Consider the following 18,473-nt stretch of genomic DNA (forward strand, 5'->3'; position numbering starts at 1 on the left):
TGTGGAGCACAGGCTCCGGACGCGCAGGCTCAGCGGTCATGGCCCACGGGCCCAGCCACTTCGTGGCATATGGGATCCTCCCGGACCGGGGCATGAACCCGCATCCTCTGCATCGGCAGGCGGACTCTCAACCACTGCGCCACGAGGGAAGCCCCTATCAACTGTTTTTTAATAGACTTTGTTTTAGAGCAGTTTTAGGTTTATACAAAAATTGAGAAGTACAAAGTTTCCTTGCCCCCCCAAAACAGTTTCCCCCATTATTTACATCTTATGTTAGTTTGGTATATTTGTTACCATTGTTGAACCAATATTGATACATTAACATCCACAGTTTACATTGGATTCACTCTGTGTTGTACATTCTATGGGTTTTGACAGACATATAACAACACGTGGCCCTCATTACTGTATACGGAACAGTTTCCTGGCTCTAAACATCTGCTGTGCTCTTACCTATTCGTTCCTCCTTCCCTACCCTACCCCCACCCCAACACTTGGCAACTGCTGATTCCAAATAATTGACCCAAAATCCCGGAACTAATAAGCAATTAAAGCAAGGTTACTATACAAAAGTCAATTGCTTTCCTACCTACTAGCCATGAACAACTGAAATGTGAACTTAAAATCCTTTACATTAGTACCAAAAAAACCCAAAAAACCCTCAAGTGTAAAGCTAACAAAATATGTACATAATCTATATGAGGAAAACTACAGACCTCTGATGAAAGAAATGAAAGAAAATCTAAATAAATGGATATTCCTTCATTGAATTTTAAAAGCAAACTCTCCACTCAGTGAGAATCGGTGACTGGCAGAGCAGAGGGGCAACCACTCATTACAGCCCTTTATTGGCTTGGGCTGGTTACACAGGACCCACCTCTTAAATCAGAGATTTAGAAATGCCTTCCTTCACAATGATGGTTAACAAAAAAAATCCCCCAAACAAAGGTAGCCCCACAGGTGTGCAGCTTCCAGTGAAAAGCCCAGGGCCCTCACCCCTGTTAGTTGCAGCAGGGAAAGAGGCGCCAAGATAAAATACAAACAAGCGTTTCGTATACATGTATAAGTCCTAAATATTGCCTGGAACGTACTCATACTAAAATGTAAAAAAGTTATTTGTAGCTTAGCCAAAATTCAAATGTGTCTCCTGTATTTCTATTTGTGATATCTGGCAACCCTACTCCAAGGCCTCACTGTGGCAGAGACTTAGAACGAGGAAAAACAAGTATCTTAGGTGTATTCTGTGGTTGATATTTTTCAAAGCCTTTCAACTCTTTTCTCTCAGGATCTTCCTACAAGTCTGAGAGGAAAGCAGAACAAGCATTTCCATTCTCATTAACAAGATGGGAAAAAAACCCAGACACCCCCCCCACCCCCCCCAAAAGAAAAAAAAAAAAAAAACAGAGCAAAAAAACAAAACAGGGAACAAGAAATGGAGGGACGCCTACCCAGGTCAGGAACACAGCTGGCTCTGATCATTCTTAAGCCCACCTGTTGAATTAGCCCAGGTTCAACCTTGGACTCACCTAGGGAACTGCCCAAAACCTGCTGATGCCCGGACCCCACTCCTAAAGTCTGGGCGTCTTTTAAAAACATTTTACCTATCTACTTATTTATTAATTTAAGTCAATTTTTTTTTAACCTTTGGACCCCCTCCACTCATTTCTCTTAGCACGTGGTACTTTCAGTGGACTTTTCGGCCTTAAAGTCATCTTTATTTTAATCTCATTAGATTGTAAAGAGTCTGCAAGTCGCAAAATCAGTCCACCGCTCTGGTTACTCATCTGAAAATGTGGGAGGTAACAGTGTATTTCTTAGAGGGCTGTTGTTAAGATTAGGTGAGCAAAAATGTGAAATGATGCCTGGTACAAAGTGAGCGCTCAAATAAACGTCAGCTACCATGCCTTAGAAACACTGTGACTTCGATCGAAGAGTTTTCACTAAAGGGAAATAAAGCAGGACTAAGTTTTAAAATTCTACTAAATACTTGAGATAACGTGTCGAGAAGTATACACGCAAACGGCCAGAAGGAGAACAGCGCCTGCGCAGGACCGTGGGGGCGGGGGCGAGAGCGGGCATGCGCAGAGCCGGGGATGGAAAAGCGCATGCGCGGGGCGTCCTGCCCGTGGTGCGCGGCGTCCTTCTCGTGGTGCGCGGCGCTGTCTTCGCGCTGCGCCTGTTCCTCGGTAGCTGCCGGTCTCTGACAGGAATGATGGATTTTGAGAATCTTTTCTCCAAACCCCCTAACCCGGCTCTCGGCAAGAAGCCCGCCACGGACTCTGACCAAAGGTGACCCCCGTTTTTTTCATGCTTTGAACCAGGGGATGCAGTTAGGTTCCGCCCCTTTGTTCCTTCGGGAGACCGCGCAGGCAGGGCCGCCAGGTCCCGCGGGGAGCGAGTCGGGTCGGCCGGGCCGGTGCGACGGCCGGGCGCCCACAGGTCTTTCCGGGGCAGGGGTTAGAAGCCGGGGATGGGGCCCGGTTCCTAGGCCGCCGGGGCCAGCGGTGCCGGGAGCCTGGGCCGGGGGGAGCGGCGGGGCCCAGACGGCCAGGGAGGCCCGGGATGCTCCCCTTTCTCTGCGCCCCGGCCCCTCCGGCCGGGTGGGAACCCGCCTGCGGCCCCATAGCGCTTTGCCCTTGCAGGCAGTCAGCTCCTAGGGGACAGAGATCATTTGTCATTCTCACTGCACGTGCTAGGTAGGCGTTTTTGGGTAGAACAGACGTGCGGTGAGGGATAAAGAGTCTCCTGATTTACGTCGGAAGATCGTAAAGACCATAATAGAGCAGCGAACTGCATTGGGATATACTGTTTCCTTTAGGTTGAAAAAGGCATTGAGACTGCCACGGAGAAAATGGAAGCAGTTTAGGGAGGTAGGAGAGGATGGGATGGTAGGGAGGAGGTAGGTGTTTTAAGGAAGGGAGGTAAGGAAAGCCTCACTAATAACATGGATAATTAATATTTGAGTAGGGACCTGAAGGAGGTGAGAGAGGTTGATTATCTAGTGGGCAGAGTATTCCATATAAAGGCCCTGAGGTGCAGTGAGCTAGCCGTGATGGGGTGTTGGGAGCGAAGTAGCCAGAAAGACAACTGGCGTGGAGTAAGAATAGTGGGTCTGGAAGAGAGGAACTCGAGAGGTATTGGGATGGGGGGCGGAGAGGGAGGCAGCTTGTGTAGGGACTTGTAGGTGCCGTAATAAGGACTCTGGCTCCTACCCTGAGGGAGGTGAGAGATCTTGGAGGGTTTTTAGCCGAGAGTGACATATTAGTGGGACTATCTGGTTATGTGGAGAGTAGAACGGGGGTGGGGCGCAGAGTAGCTTGGATCGTAGTTTTAGCAACAAGAGGTGGTCAGGTAAGGATATATTTGGAAGATAAACTATTTCCTCACAGATTGGATGGGCAAGTTAAGAGGAGTTAAGGTCAACTTCAAGGTTTTGGGTCTGTATCATTAGAAGGTTGGAGTTGCTGTTTAAGATTGCAGGAGGATTAGATCAAGAGTTCAGTTTTGGGGAGTTCCCTGGAGGTCCAGTGGTTAGGACTGGGCGCTTTCACTGCCGTGGCGCAGGTTCAATCCCTGGTCTGGGAACTAAGATCCCGCAAGCCGTGCAGTGCGGCCAAAAAAAAAAAGAAAAAAAAGTTCAGTTTTGGATATATTGAGATTTTGTCTAGTAGATATCCAGGTGCATATTTTGAATAGGAAGTTGGCTCTGCCTGCCTGGACTCAAATCTCAGCTCCACCGTTTGCTAGATTTTAGGCAGGTTACGTAAGCCTTCCGTATTCCGTTTTCTTATCTGTAAAATGGGCTTTTAAACCATAGTATATATGTCATAGGGCTGTTCTGATGTGTGTAACGTGCATGGAACAGCGCCTGGCACAGAGTAAGCGTAATGCAAGAGTCAGCTGCTGCTGTTATTGCTGCTGTGGTCATTATTGCTCTGCCTAAGGAGAGGTTGCTTCCTACTCCGTAAGATGATTCATTACTGAAAACTAGAACAGTGAAAGTCCCCAGCATTTGGTTTATTGGCTCTTGTAACGATGGCCTCTGTAGAAGGCGCACACCTTAGTCTCTCATCTGATGGACGTGACTGAAGCTCTGACTAGGGACAGATGGGCGTAGTGAACTGTTGGATTGGATGAGGCTGTGAAGCCTGAGCTCCTCCTGTAACTTGGAAAGAAGCACAAAACCACCCTTCACATTCCAGTGCTAACAGTGCCTTTCCACTCGCAACATGTTCTTTTGAGAACATACACATTGCCTAGTCCTTGCCTTTATCTGGTGTGCAACTCAGATCTTAAGCTTTTATCTCTTGGTCACTACTTGCTGAGACACAGTTGTCTTCAGACTTCTGTGTCTATAGCATCAACCATTATTTAGATTTACCTGTACACTTTATTGGCTTCTTTGTTTCTTTTATTTCCCATCTTCATCTTTCTCAGGTTATTTTTAGTTTTGCTGGAATAACCTCAAGTAGTCATCTCAGATGGTATCTGTGCATGTTCAGCTTCTCAATCCTAATGACCCTGAAAACAACTTTTCTTTTTCTTTTTTTTTAAATTAGTTTCTGCTTTATAACAGAGTGAATCAGTCATACATATACATCTGTTCCCACATCCCTTCCCTCATGCATCTCCCTCCCTCCCACCCTCCCCATCCCACCCCTCCAGGCGGTCACAAAGCACGAGCTGATCTCCCTGTGCTCTGCGGCTGCTTCCCACTAGCTATCTACCTTACGTTTGGTAGTGTATATATGTCCATGCCTCTCTTTCGCTTTGTCACAGCTTACCCTTCCCCCTCCCCACAACTTTTCTTTTTCATCTTCCCACTTGAATATAAGTTGAGTTCTCTCCTGACCTCGGAAGGCACCCTGCATTCTACCTGAAATGCTCTCCTCCCTGACATTCCTCTTTGTTTTTCATTCTTACATATCTTTTAGGTTAGGAAAACTTTTGGCCCCCAGATCTAGGTTAAGTGTTCCTCATGTATGCACTGCTACTTAGCACACCATACTGAAGTTGCTTTCTTTTTTTCTCCCAAGTAGATAGAAAGTTCTTAGAAGGCAGGAACAAGGTCTTTTTCATTGTTGTATTCCAGGATTTAAGGTCCAGAGCCTGGTGTACGGAGGATACTCAGTATTTGTTGAGTGAATGGATGGTTTATATAGCTGCTAATAGTTAAACATTAAGGTTATGTAATATAAAGTTTCAGCTTTGCGGTTTACTCATAAACATATGTTGACATTTACTATTCATCGTAATTTTGGACCTTATTTCTCTGGAATATTTGGGGTAGATTTTGAATTTGGAATTTCTTTGAGGGCAAGTTGAAGGTAAACCAAAGCAGTGAACTTTAATGTTGTGGTATGAACCCTTTTCATGTTGAAAAACCCTTTTGTGTTACTTGATATTTTTGCTGCAGAATCGATGGTGAAATAGATGATACAGAAGTTGAAGAAACACAAGAAGAGAAAGTAAAATGGAAAGTAAAACTGAAGTGTGAGCAAATTTCCAAAAAAGTAAGATTAAGTTGATGTATTGAAAAAACAGACAGAAATGGATGTGAGAAGTTGATTAGGGATCCTTTTTGTCTCCTTTTAGTCAGCATTTGAGACCAGGTTACTTATGTCAAAGGAAACCTTGTTATACTTAAAAAAAAAATTAATCATTTAAGAACTTTGTTGTTTAACATGACCTGTTTTTAGTGCATTGTCTGTATTTTGGTTTCCCCTATCTTTGAAATGGTTGTTAACGGTTTCAAAAACTTCTTTCTTTTCAAATTAGATTAAAAATTTTGATTTGCTAAACTTAACTAACCGTAGTGATTTATAGCTTGAAGCTTGTATTCAGTTGCTAGGACTGCCGTAACAAAGTACCTCATACTGGGTGATTTAAACAACAGAAATTTATTGTCTTGTGTTTCTTGAGGCTTGAAGTCCAAGAGCAAGCTGTCGGGAGGGTTGGTTCCTTCTGACAGCCGTGAGGAGGAATCTGTTCCATGCCTCTGCCCTAGCTTCTGGTTGGTTTGCTGGCAATCTTTGGTCTTCCTTGGCTTGGCTTCCAGAAGCATCATCTTGATCTTTACCTTCATGTTTGAAGGGCATTCTCCCTGTGTGAATACGTCTGTGTCTAAATTTCCCAGTTTTATAAGGACACCAGCCATATTGGATTAAAGCCCACCCTAATGACCTCATCTTAACTAATTATACATATAATGGCCCTATTTCCAAATGAGGTCACATTCTAAGCTACTAGGGGTTAGGACTTCAACATAAGAATTTGGGGAGGACACAGTCCACCCACAGCAACACCAATATCTGCTCCTTCCTTGCTTTTTCTCTTTTTGAACTTTTTTTATTGTGAATTTTAACGCACTGCAAAAGAATGGGTTCAAATTGACAATGAGACTCACAAGACACACATGGGCTTTAATACGATATTCTTATACTCAGCTTTATAAAAGGATGCAGGACAGAAAATCCAGCAGGTACAGCATCTTCATCTCAGGAAGCCTCTCAGCTACCCAAGTACATAACTTCTTTTGCCCTTATGGGGCATATATGGCTGCTGTGGACGAGAGCTGTGGTTGACACCAAGAAACTGCAGTTTGGGTTTCCCACACCCTTTTTATGCTATTTTAGTCATGTAGGTCCCAGTCTTTCATGCCCACTTAAAGTTCCCCAGTCCGTGTATAACACCACACAGGAGATAGGCAGGTACAGCCTTCTACGATTATCTTAAGGAGTTTCCCAGAAACAATACTGTGAGAAGATGGATACCTAGATTATTTCTAAGTAGGCTTACTTCAGGCCAGGCTCTTTACTTATGAGTGTGTAAAACAGAAATGTGTAGTATCACAGCTAATTAAAAAGAGAACACCCATGTAGACACTGTGCAAGTCAAGAAAGCTTTACCCACAGTGCCTCTGATGCCTCCTTTTTCAGTTGTATTCCCTTTTCTCCTCCTGGAGGTAACTACTGTCCGAACTTGTGTACTAATCACTTCCTTGTTCTTCACAGTTTTACTACTGATGCTGTCACCCTTCAGAATGCAGTTTTCTCTTGCCTGTTTTTGCACTTTATAGAAATAGAATAGTGTTGTATGTGCCCTTTGCTGTCTTATTTTTCTCAACGTTATATTTATAAGGATCATAGTATACACGATATATACATGTAGTATATACATAGTATCCACAAGGGGCATATACTGATTTGTTCATTTTCTTAGCTGCATAGCATTCCATTATTTGAATATACTAGGTTCTGGTGTTGGTAGACATTTGGTCTCATGTCCACTTTTGGGGGTTATGGGCAGTGCTGCTACGTCTCTCACTTGCATCCTGCTGCACATCTACTCTGTTTACCTCGGAGTGGAACTGCTGGGTCTTAGAGTACAAGCATCTTTCCCTTTACCATGATGCCAAACTGTATTCCAGAGTGGTTCTACTGATTTTTATTCCCAAAGGCAGTGTATGAGAGGCTGTATTTCTACTGCTGCTCACTTGATATTTGTTACCTTTCTTATTTTCTGCCATCTGGTGAGATACCTTCATTGTCATTTAGTTTGCATTTTCTTGATTACAATTGAGCATCTTTTCATGTTTGTCCAACTTGGATTTGCCTTTTTTGTGTGCCACTTTAAGTCTTTTTTTCATTTTTTTCTTTATTCTGGATATAGGGGATTTTTTCCCCTTCTTTGTGGATTGTGTGTTGCAAGTATCTGCTCATTTTGTGGCTGTCTTTCCAGTCAATGACAGTTTTTGATAAAAGGTTTATAATTTTAATGTATTCAAATTTATTAATCTGTTCCTTTATAGTTAATGTTTTATATGTTTTATTTAAATATCCTGAGGTAATAAAAATATTTCCCTACAGTGTCTTCTAGAAGTTTTGTTGTTTTTCTTTCCCATTTATGTTTATAATGACCCAGAATTGATTTTTGTGTATACTATGAGGTAGAGGGGACAAATTTCGTTTTACTTTTTTTTCATTATCATACCCAATTGTTCCAGCACCATGCGTTGGGGGGAAAGAGCTGTCTTTTCCCCCATGAGTCTGCAGTGTCATTGGTGTCAAAAATCCAGTGTTTGTGTTCTGGTGGGTCCGTTTCTGGACTCTCTCGTCTCATCTGCTGGTTTATATGTCTGTCCCTTCCCCCAAGACCTCACTGTGTTGATTATTACAGTTTTATTATAATAAGTTTGGATATCAAATAAGTCCTCTCACGTTGTTTTTCTTCTTTAACTGTCTCAGCTATTCTTAGCCCTTTGCATTGCCATATAAACTTTAGAAAGAGTTTGTAAAGTTCCACAAAAAATCCTGTTGGGATTTTCACTTTGGAATGCATTGAATCTTCAGGTCATTTGGAAGAGAATTGACATCTTTAGAATATTGGATTGTCCAATCTTTAACTCCTCTTTAATTTATCTCAGCAGTGTTCTATAATTTTCTCTGTAGATGTCTTCCATCTTATATACCTTTTGTTAGATTTATTGCTAGGTGTCTGATGAGACTATTGTGAGTTACATCCTTTTTCTTTTTTTTTTTAAGCACCATTTTCTAACTTGTTTTCTCATTTAGCTGGCATACATTGTTATATAGGAATGCATGGAATTAAACTTTTGAGTTCTTGTAACATTTCTGAAAATATCTTGACTTTATTCTCATAGCTGATAGGTAATTTGGCTGAAATAGAATTAGGCTTGAGCTTATTGCCCCATTTTCTTCTACTGTCCAGTGTTGCTAGTGTGAAGTCTTGGCAATCTAATTCTAGTTACTTTGTTAAGTATCCTGTTCTCCCTGGAAGCTTTTAGAGTCTTCTCTTTATTCTTGGTGTTGTTAGAGACTGTGAATCTTTTTTCATTCATTGTGCTTGTGTTTGGTGAGACTGTTTACTCATACCCTTCATGTACAGGAAATATCTTCTATTTTTATTCTCTTTGCCTTTTTTCTTTATATTCTAAGACATTTCCTCTATTTCTATTTATCTTCATTTCATAAATCATAATTATCAAGAGTTCTTTCTTGTTCTGTTGTTACAGCTTTCTAGCATTTTAAAAAAATATACCATCTTGATATCTTTGTGTATTTATTTAAAAATTTTTGTGCTCTTTTCTTTTCCTTGAATTGTATTTGCTTCTTCTGGATCAGGTTTTCTCTTTCTCCTGCTTTTTTGTTTTATTCTGTAGATCAGGAGTCAGTAAATATTTTCTGTAAAGGATAGGCTTTGCAAGCGAAAAGCAAAATTGAGGGTAGAATGTAGCTACTGGTATAACAAGTGGGAGAAAACAAATTTCCACAGCATTTTTATTGACAAAATTTAACGTACAATAATAAATGACTTTTTTGTTGTACAGGTTTACTAATGAGAACGGGGGGGATTCTTCTTTTGGGGTAATAATTTGTTTAACTGGAGTTCAAAGTTAGTATTCCCTATCAAAATTGATTGCAAAGATTCATCTGTTAGTGCTGATCTGTAATTAGACTCTATACATCTCATCTTTAAAGGTGTCTTTTTACTGTAGGTACTGCAGAAAAAAACTCTTATCAGTTCACCAGCATGATTGTTATTGAGTATATTCATTGCTTGGAAGGCATTTTTGAAACTTTATTAGATTTTTCTCTTGAGATTTGTCTTTTAGCATGTCATTACATTGCAGATTAATTACTTCCAATTGAAGGTTAGGTAATAACTCCTCAGTTGCACAGTTAAATGGATTTTGAAATAGCGATTTCATTTGCATATATATTAAAATCTGAAAAACACTGCTGGAACTGTAGTTTGAGCTTGGAAGATAAATCTACTGCAAATTTGCGTGAGAATAGAGATCTTGCTTCTTGTTTTAACTTTGGACAGCACAGTGATGTGAGCAATGTCAGTAACATCTGTCAACTCATCAAGAGCCAAGGAAAACCACTTGATATCATTTGTCTTATTTCTTTAGTTGTCAGAGTTTCTCCCAGTTTCCTCACGTCTTTGAGAAACTTGTTGCCAAAAGGCCAATTTTCTTAAACAACTTTTTCTCTGGACAGTTCTTCAATCGCTGCAATCAAACATGATTTAATTAACACACCATCAGCTTTCTTTGGCTAACAAATGAACCACTCAGAAACTTACTTTGATTGCAACCTCATTTTCATTTTTGATTTTTGTGAGGAAATAATTTTGTGATGAGATATTTTGCTTAAATGTTCTAATTTTTCTCACCATGGCTTTCCTGTGAGTTGGGATTATTGTGATGAATGCTTAATATTGTCAATAATGTCAACATATATTGTGTTCCTTCAGCACTGCTGTAGTATCATTGTGTAATAACCGTAATGCTTTGCCACCTAATTTGACAGTAAAATAATCCACACTTTACTGTGTCTTAAATGCGTGGCATTCAAAGTCTGCTTTTCATGTTTTGACATGGTGGGTGTGCACTGGTAATGAAACAAAAAAGTATCATGACTGGGTGATATGTGACGTATTCAACATGCTGTCAAGTTATAACTGTCAGGGCTTCCCTGGTGGCGCAGTGGTTAAGAATCCTCCTGCCGGTGCAGGGGACCACGGGTTCGAGCCCTGGTCCGGGAATATCCCACATGCCACGGAGCAACTAAGCCTGTGCGCCACAGCTGCTGAGCCTGTGCTCTAGAGCCCGCGAGCCACAACTACTGAAGCCCGCGTGCCTAGAGCCCGTGGTCCACAACAAGAGAAGCCACTGCAATGAGAAGCCTGCGCACCGCAACAAAGAAGCCTGCGCACCCAGCTCGCAGCAACTAGAGAAAGCCCGCGTGCTGCAATGAAGACCCAACGCAGCCAAAATAAAATAAATTTATTTATTTATTTATTTATTTTTTTTTTAAAAAGTTATACCTGTCACTGAAATTCATGGTATGCTGAGCATGAGTGTAAAGTGATGAGAGAGCCACAGCCACCTACGGTCTCTTTTGTATCTGCTCAGCTCTGAAAGCAGCCAGTGTAATACGTAAATGAGTGAGCATGGCTGTGTTCTGATAAAACTTTATGGATGCTGAAATTAGAATTGTATATAATTCTCGTGTCATGAAATGTTATTTCATTTTTTTTCCCCCAACCATTTAAAAAATGTAAAGACCATTCTTAGCTTGCTGACTATTATGAAAACAGGTAGCAGGATAGATTTGGCCCTTGGTTATATTTTGTTTTGTTTTGTTTTTTTGCGGTACACGGGCCTCTCACTGTTGTGGCCTCTCCTGCTGCGGAGCACAGGCTCCGGACGCACAGGCTCAGTGGCCATGGCTCACGGGCCTAGCCGCTCCGCGGCATGTGGGATCTTCCCGGACCGGGGCACGAACCCGTGTCCCCTGCATCAGCAGGCAGACTCTCAACCACTGCGCCACCAGGGAAGCCCGGCCCTTGGTTATATTTTAATGACCACTGCTCTAGATTTCATCATTAGCTTTTGTTTTTCTTTATGTCTCTTGATTTAAGAAAGGCCTGGAGAGCTGATGGATGTTCTTTGCTGGTCTGTTGGTAGGTCTATGTCTCCATAGGCCTTTCTTCTAAATGGAAAGCCTGATGGGGCATTCAGTGCGTGAGTGGGCTGTGTGCATCTCTAGGTTTCCAGCAGCATAGTAGTTCTTAACCTTCTTTGTGCCATGCACCCCCTTTGGCAGTCTGGTGAAGCCCATGGGCCCCTCATAATAATGTTTTTAAGTGTATAAAATATGTTGGATTATAATGGAAATTGATCTTATTGAAACAGTTATCAAAATATTAAAGAACAAATGTGGTGGGAGTAATATACTCTTTATAAATGCACTAAATAATAAGATCCAGCGTTAGGTCTAATTATTGTAATTTTGACATAGTGATGAACATAAAAGATATTTTGAGGTCTGCAATAACTATAATATATGAAAGTGCCTGTGATTTCTAGTGGTGAGAGTCGCAGCTGCTGCTAATACTACTGTGGTTTGTTGCTGTAGTTCAAAGCAGAAGAAAATGCCAAATGTCAATTTAGAGGTTGATGAAAATAATGTGTGATTTTTATTACTATCCAAGTTCATTGAATTCTATCCATAGACCCTTGGCCAGGGGCAGGGCGGGGTGGAGCCGTCTCTGGACAGGAGGTTAAGAACCCTGATATAGGGTGAGTGGATAGAGTGTTTTTCTGGTGGGAGTTGCTCCCAAATGTCAGAATATGGAGGACTTCACTCTGGGGTCTTAGTACCCATACAAGAAGACGTGGCTTTTATCAGACATTTTAATACATTTCTTTAGCGAATAGCTCTCTTTTTGCCCAGGGTAAATTTTTTTTTTTAATAGATTTAAAAAAATTATTTATGGCTGCGTTGGGTCTTTGTTGCTGCGTGCGGACTTTCTGTAGTTGTGGCGATTGGGGGCTACTCTTCATTGCTGTGCACGGGCTTCTCATTGCAGTGGCTTCTCTTGTTGCGGAGCATGGGCTCTAGGCACGCGGGTTCAGTAGTTGTGGCACGTGGGCTCAGTAGTTGTGGCTCGTGGGCTCTAGAGCGCAGGCTCAGTAGTTGTGGCGCACGGGCTTAGTTGCTCCGGGGCATGTGGGATCTTCCTGGACCAGGGCTCGAACCCGTGTCCCCTGCATCGGCAGGCGGGTTCTTAACCACTGCGCCACCAGGGAAGTCCCCTGCCCAGGGTAAATTTTTGTTTGATTGTATTCTGGGTTGGGGGCGGGTGGGCAGAGATAATTTGTTACAATAGCTTTGTTTGTTTTTATGTAGAATTTTAAGTCATTCTCATTTATAGCCCTATTTCTCACACCACACCCTAAGCCCAACCTCCACATTATAACTTGCTTTTTGTTTGTCAGAAATTTGCCAGGAATTTGTTGAACTTTTCTTAATTCCTAATGAGTGTACTTCATTCCCCGTCTCCTTTACACACGCTATTTTAGGACTATTAATTTTTGTATTTCTGTACTTTTATTTCTGTGGAATTTCAGGAGGCCATACGAGTTCTATATACCATCCTGAATCACATGCAAGAAAATCTTTTACTTAAAAAAGAAGAAAAATGCTTTATGTAGACTCCTTTATAAAACATAAAAAAGTTGTAATATCATGTTCTTATACTTTCCAAATTATATAGAGAACAACAGACATCGAAGCAATGAGTTTATAGTTAGCTGCATGAAGAAAAGTATTTAAGCAATCATTTGTATCTTGTGTATTTCGGTGCCCTCTGAAAAGAATCATATCAATTAGAAATACTTCTCTATAGTAAAACAACATAGTTGATGATTGTCCTGGTTTTATAATGTTGCCAAGTCATCTCATCTCTTCATTTAATACAAATAAGTCAGTTTTGTTACTACTTGCAGTAAAAGGGGTCTGCTTCAGTACTGCAGGCCTCCACATCTTGTGCGGGGGAGGGGGAACACATAATCACTCATTTGGATCCTCGTAATATTTTGATTCAGATGCACTGAATAGAATCTCATGTTTGAGCTAAACTTCTTGTGAACTGTTGCATATTGAATGATTTTTTTGGTTCTCCCTGTGCCTACTAAATAAAATTAAAGGCCAAAACCAAGGTAAACATAATAATTATCACAGGAGTCAGCCAACTTTTTCATAAAGGACCAGATAGGTGCATCTTTTTGACTTTGTGAGCCATATCGTCTCTGTCACAGCTAAGCAGCCATAAATTAATGAATGAATGAGTGTGACTGTTCCAGCAAAACGTTATTTATAAAAGCAGGAGGCCAGGCCTAACCTCTGACCCGAAGCTGTTTACAAGTTTGTTCTATGGTATGTTGGAAAAGGGTGCTCTTTTCTTGAGGACTCGGAGATGAGAAACTTGGAGGCTTGAAGATTGGATTGGTTGGTAGTCTTGTCTGGTGTAATGAAGATAAGATGTACAGTGAAGCCCTTGTCAGGTTAGGCAACCTTCTCAGCTTGTTCGGATTCTTCAAGCAGGGGGAAAATTCATTTTCTAGGCTACAGTCAACCCTCCAGTGGTACAGCTCCTAGCTTGGAAGTTAACCATCAAAGGTAAACCATTAAACTGGACCACCTAGTATATTTTGTGATTCTCCTTTGCTGCCTTCATCAGTTATGTGAGGATAGATGAGACCAGGCCCAAAAGCTCTGGAGCAGGATAATTGGCCAATTTAATGATAGACATATCATCTCTTCCTGAGATCAGAATAGGAGCCCTTTGGCAGTTGGGCTTTTTAAAAATAAATTTTTTAATTGAAAGGTACTGGTTGTAATTATACAGCTTGATACACCTGTGTCACCAAGTATAGACACCTGTGTAACCAGTACTTGGAAATTTTTATATGCAAAATGCTTTAAGTTGTCTGCTTTGATCACCTCAGGCTGCTTCAGGGTCAGCTGCCATACCTGAGTTCCTGTTCCAGTGGATGCCTGTGTTTGTAGCTGTCACCTTGGGGCAGCTCCAACAACGGAGTTAGAAGACTATTTCTGAAAGTAAAATTAACTTAATTACAGAGAATGGGGCAATTCTTTCTTCTCATCATTGCTGCCACATTCTATGCCACCAGTGCTGTGAGTTATAGGGAAAAAGTAGGCTTTGGTATGTGTGATGTATCTTACTTAGTATAGAGGGTTTTCAGTTGGGCCATTACAGTGTACTTGTTCTTTTATGAAATGATGAGCTATTGAGTTAAACCGTTTAAAAGTGTAGTCTATGCAAAGGGAGAAATGAAATGTGAACTATAATTCTGTAGTTCCTTTATATCAAATAATTAAGATATAGGGCGTTAGTCTTTCTTTTTTCTTTTCTTTTTTTCTTTTATTGGGGTATAGTTGTTTTACAATGTCGTGTTAGTTCCTACCGTACAGCAAAGTGGAGTTCCCTGTGCTATACAGCAGGTTCTGATTAGTTATCTGTTTTATACAGATTAGTGTATATATGTCAATCCCAAAATGCGATTCGTCCCACCCACCGGGGCTTTAGTCTTTCAATTCAGTAAAATACACACAGTGTACAAATTCAGAATCTTCCCTCAAACCATCTTTAAGGATAGATTTTTTTTTTTAATTCTGGAAAATTTAAAATACATAAGAATGGAAAGAATAGCATATGAAACCCCTATGTACCCATCTCCCAACCTCAACAATGATCAATTCATGGCCAGTCTTTGCTGCTTCTTTATAACCAGATTGTTTTGAATCGTGCTAGGTTTTAAAAATTGAAAATGTAATTTTCACTTAGTTTAGGCACTTTGGAAACTCTACATCACGGAAGAATTTGCAACGTAGAAAATCAAGAAGTAAGGACTATGATGTATATAGTGATAATGATATCTGCAGTCAGGAATCAGAAGATAATTTTGCTAAAGAGCTTCAACAATATATACAAGCTAAAGAGATGGCAAATGTTACTCAATCCTTATCTCTTCCTGAAGAATCTGTGAAGAAAGAGGGAGCAAAGGATACCCAGAAGGGTAAAGGTAAGAGTCCAATTATTTTATCATTTAAAGTTATCTGGAGAAGCAGTCACATTTGTCCATATATGGATGGGGGGTGGGGTTCGCTTGCATTTTATCTCATGATAAGATCACGTTTTCCTGGATCTTTACACCAAATGTGAGCTGGTCACTTGGTGTACAAACGCTTAGTTTGCTGGAGGAGCGGAGAGTGCAGGAGGGTTTTCAAAGGACATGACTACTTTGAAAGGGAGAATGCTAAATCCCTGGCCTCCGCATGTGTGAAGGACAGGAAATACCTGTTTGCTGTCCTCTAAAGAAGAATGGGTTTAATTAATGTCTGGGATGGTAGTGTGTCAGACTAAACTCAGAAATATATTCTTTTAGATTACTAAAATGAAATTAAGCCACAGGTATGAGAATAAATGACAATTGTAAATGAAATTCTTAATCTTCTCATTTTATTTTTTCCCCTCTTTAAATATTCTTCTATTTAAAATGGATCTATAGATAAACAATATATAAAATGTTTTCAGTGAGTAAGCTGACAGCCATATATGAGGTCATTTAAAACATTTGAAGGTTTTACTGTTACAGTGTTATAGCAGTTCCTACTTAGATCCATTGTACTCTGAACACTTCAAAAGGATCTGGCTGATGGCTAGCAAGATTGATTTCATGAATTATCTTGTTTTTTTCCCCAATAATACCTTATATATTTTCACAAAGAGTTAATTTGGTATCCAGAATATATTAATCCAAGAGCTTCTAGAAAGACAGGTCAGCATCATCTTAGTTTTTACTCTTTGAGCAGTGGAGAAGTTTTCCTGGATTATTATAGAATATACTTCTTAAGAGTAAACTGCTGTTGTACTTTTATATCATCTTTAAATTTAACTTTCTTGCTTTTAGCTGTTAAACAAAAAAATAAAAATAAAAAACTTAAAGCTGTTCACAAGAATGGTAAACAGAAGAAAATGAAGCGAAAATGGCCTGGCACTGGAGACAAAGGATCAAACGCTTCCCTGAGGAACAATGGCTCACAGGAACAGGTATGAGAATATACGCCTGTCGGAGGGCACTGCCTGCCCTTGGATTTTTATCTTGCACCCCAGTGGGATCTCCTCTTACCTCCAGTGGGCTCCGTGGGTTCTTCTTTCTCACTGTTGGGCTGCCTTCCCTCACACTCGTTACCTGCCAGCGCGCACTCAGGCCTTAGTGTCGTACCTGTTGCCCCTGTATACATGCACACAAGCCCCCTGATTTCTGAGGGCTGTGCAAAAACAGATATGGGAGGCACGGAGAATATAAGATAGCCATGAGGACATTCCAAAGGCCACAGAGTCTTACAGAGTTTCTAGTCTTTTTTTTTTTTTTTTTGCGGTACGCGGGCCTCTTACTGTTGTGGCCTCTCCCGTTGCGGAGCACAGGCTCCGGACACGCAGGCTCAGCGGCCATGGCTCACGGGCCCAGCCGCTCCGCAGCATGTGGGATCTTCCCAGACCGGGGCACGAACCCGCGTCCCCTGTATTGGCAGGCGGACCCCCAACCACTGCGCCACCAGGGAAGCCCCAGAGTTTCTACTCTTAAAGTCCCTGGTCTGTTGGTTTTTGACTCCCTCTGGAAATTAAAAATGAATATTTTTAAGCTTTGACCTTATCAGACACTCCCTACCCTTCTGGAATTTTGATTTTGCTTTGTAGAAGTTCCTCTTCCTTGGTCTGCAGATATAATCACGGTAGAACAATAAGTGACTCCTCTGGACTCTGCTTTTCTGAGGGCCTCTAAGCTGGATGGCCACCTTTTTTTTTTGTTAGGCTTGGTTCAGGAGGCAAGAGTTGAGGGTGGTAAAATATTAGAAATACCAAATATTATAGATTGAAATGTATTTATATAAAATCTATTTTACAAAGGAGGAATCCGAAGCCCTAGGGTTTAGGTAACTGCCTGTAGTTACAAGGGCCAGGGCAGAGCTAGACCCAGGTAGTTTCCCTTTCCTTTTTTTTTTAATATATATTTATTTACATATTTATTTATTTATTTGGCTGCTCCAGGTCTTAGTTGATTCATGCGGGATCTTTAGTTGTGGCATGTGGGATCTAGTTCCCTGACAACCTGGGCCCCCTGCACTGGGTGCGTGGAGTCTTAACCACTGGACCACAAGGGAAGTCCCCCCTTCTGTTTGGTTTAGATTGACTCAAATGATTATTCAGCCAAAGCTGACAGCCCTGCTACATGAGGAACAAATTGTAAACATATATGTTAGAATTTAATAACATAATCAAAATAAAACCCAGAGTTAAAACTGACATTTATTAGATACATAATTTGGATGGTGCTAAGTGGAAGTCTGACATTATTGCAAAGCAGATCACATAAATATACAGCCAGCTCCCTTCTTTGTACTTACTGAATTCCTAAGACTGTATGCAGGTATATGGTACGTAGAAGCTGTAAGTTGTACCACAAGTTAACACACTAAAAATGATTTATGTTTCTAAAGACGTAAAATGAAATTCCCCTTTTGTTTTCATATCTTTATTGCCATTTTTGAGGGTATATTTCTAATTATGTTTGTTAATTTGAGCTCGTCAGTACACTCAGCTCACACGTAGTGAGCATCTCATTGTAATGAAAGATCACACTACTTTCGGTTTACCTTATGATTTTGAGGTTTGTCCCCATTGTTCTAAAGAGCCTTGTTCTTAGACTTCACTTTTTAATCAGAAGTAGTGGTACTTTCCTTTTAAAATTTTGAAATTAATTTTTTAAAAGGAGGGCAAGGTACAATAAAATATTCATATTCATAATGTTCAGTGATGGAATGCCGTTGAGACTGACAAAACATACATTTTTTTCAACTGATGTACAAAAGTCCACATCTTACCTGCAGGCCAATTCAGAAGAGTTACTTTTTAATGTTTTTAAAGGTGGTTTAAAATAATTTTGTATGGCCTTCCCTCGTGGCACAGTGGATAAGAATCTGCCTGCCAGTGCAGGGGACACAGGTTTGATCCCTGGTCTGGGAAGATCCCACATGCCGTGGAGCAACTAAGCCCATGCGCCACAACTACTG

The 18,473-nt window shown here is 40.9% G+C and overlaps 1 protein-coding gene across 2 annotated transcripts in view; it reads left to right on the forward strand.

Moving 5' to 3' along the window:
- The first annotated feature begins 2,101 nt into the window (after positions 1-2,101).
- The window catches only part of ZC3H8 (zinc finger CCCH-type containing 8), a 28,484-nt gene continuing 12,112 nt past the window's right edge, over positions 2,102-18,473 (forward strand). For both annotated transcript variants that reach the window (XM_081253767.1, XM_081253768.1), the window contains exons 1-4: positions 2,102-2,289; positions 5,417-5,513; positions 15,184-15,421; positions 16,310-16,449. In XM_081253767.1, the coding sequence (XP_081109893.1) occupies positions 2,210-2,289; positions 5,417-5,513; positions 15,184-15,421; positions 16,310-16,449 (555 nt within the window). In that variant the 5' untranslated portion in view covers positions 2,102-2,209. The remainder of the gene's footprint in view (positions 2,290-5,416; positions 5,514-15,183; positions 15,422-16,309; positions 16,450-18,473) is intronic.

This window comes from Mesoplodon bidens (assembly GCF_964165515.1).
Source record: "Mesoplodon bidens genome assembly, chromosome: 14".
NCBI lineage: Eukaryota > Metazoa > Chordata > Mammalia > Artiodactyla > Ziphiidae > Mesoplodon > Mesoplodon bidens.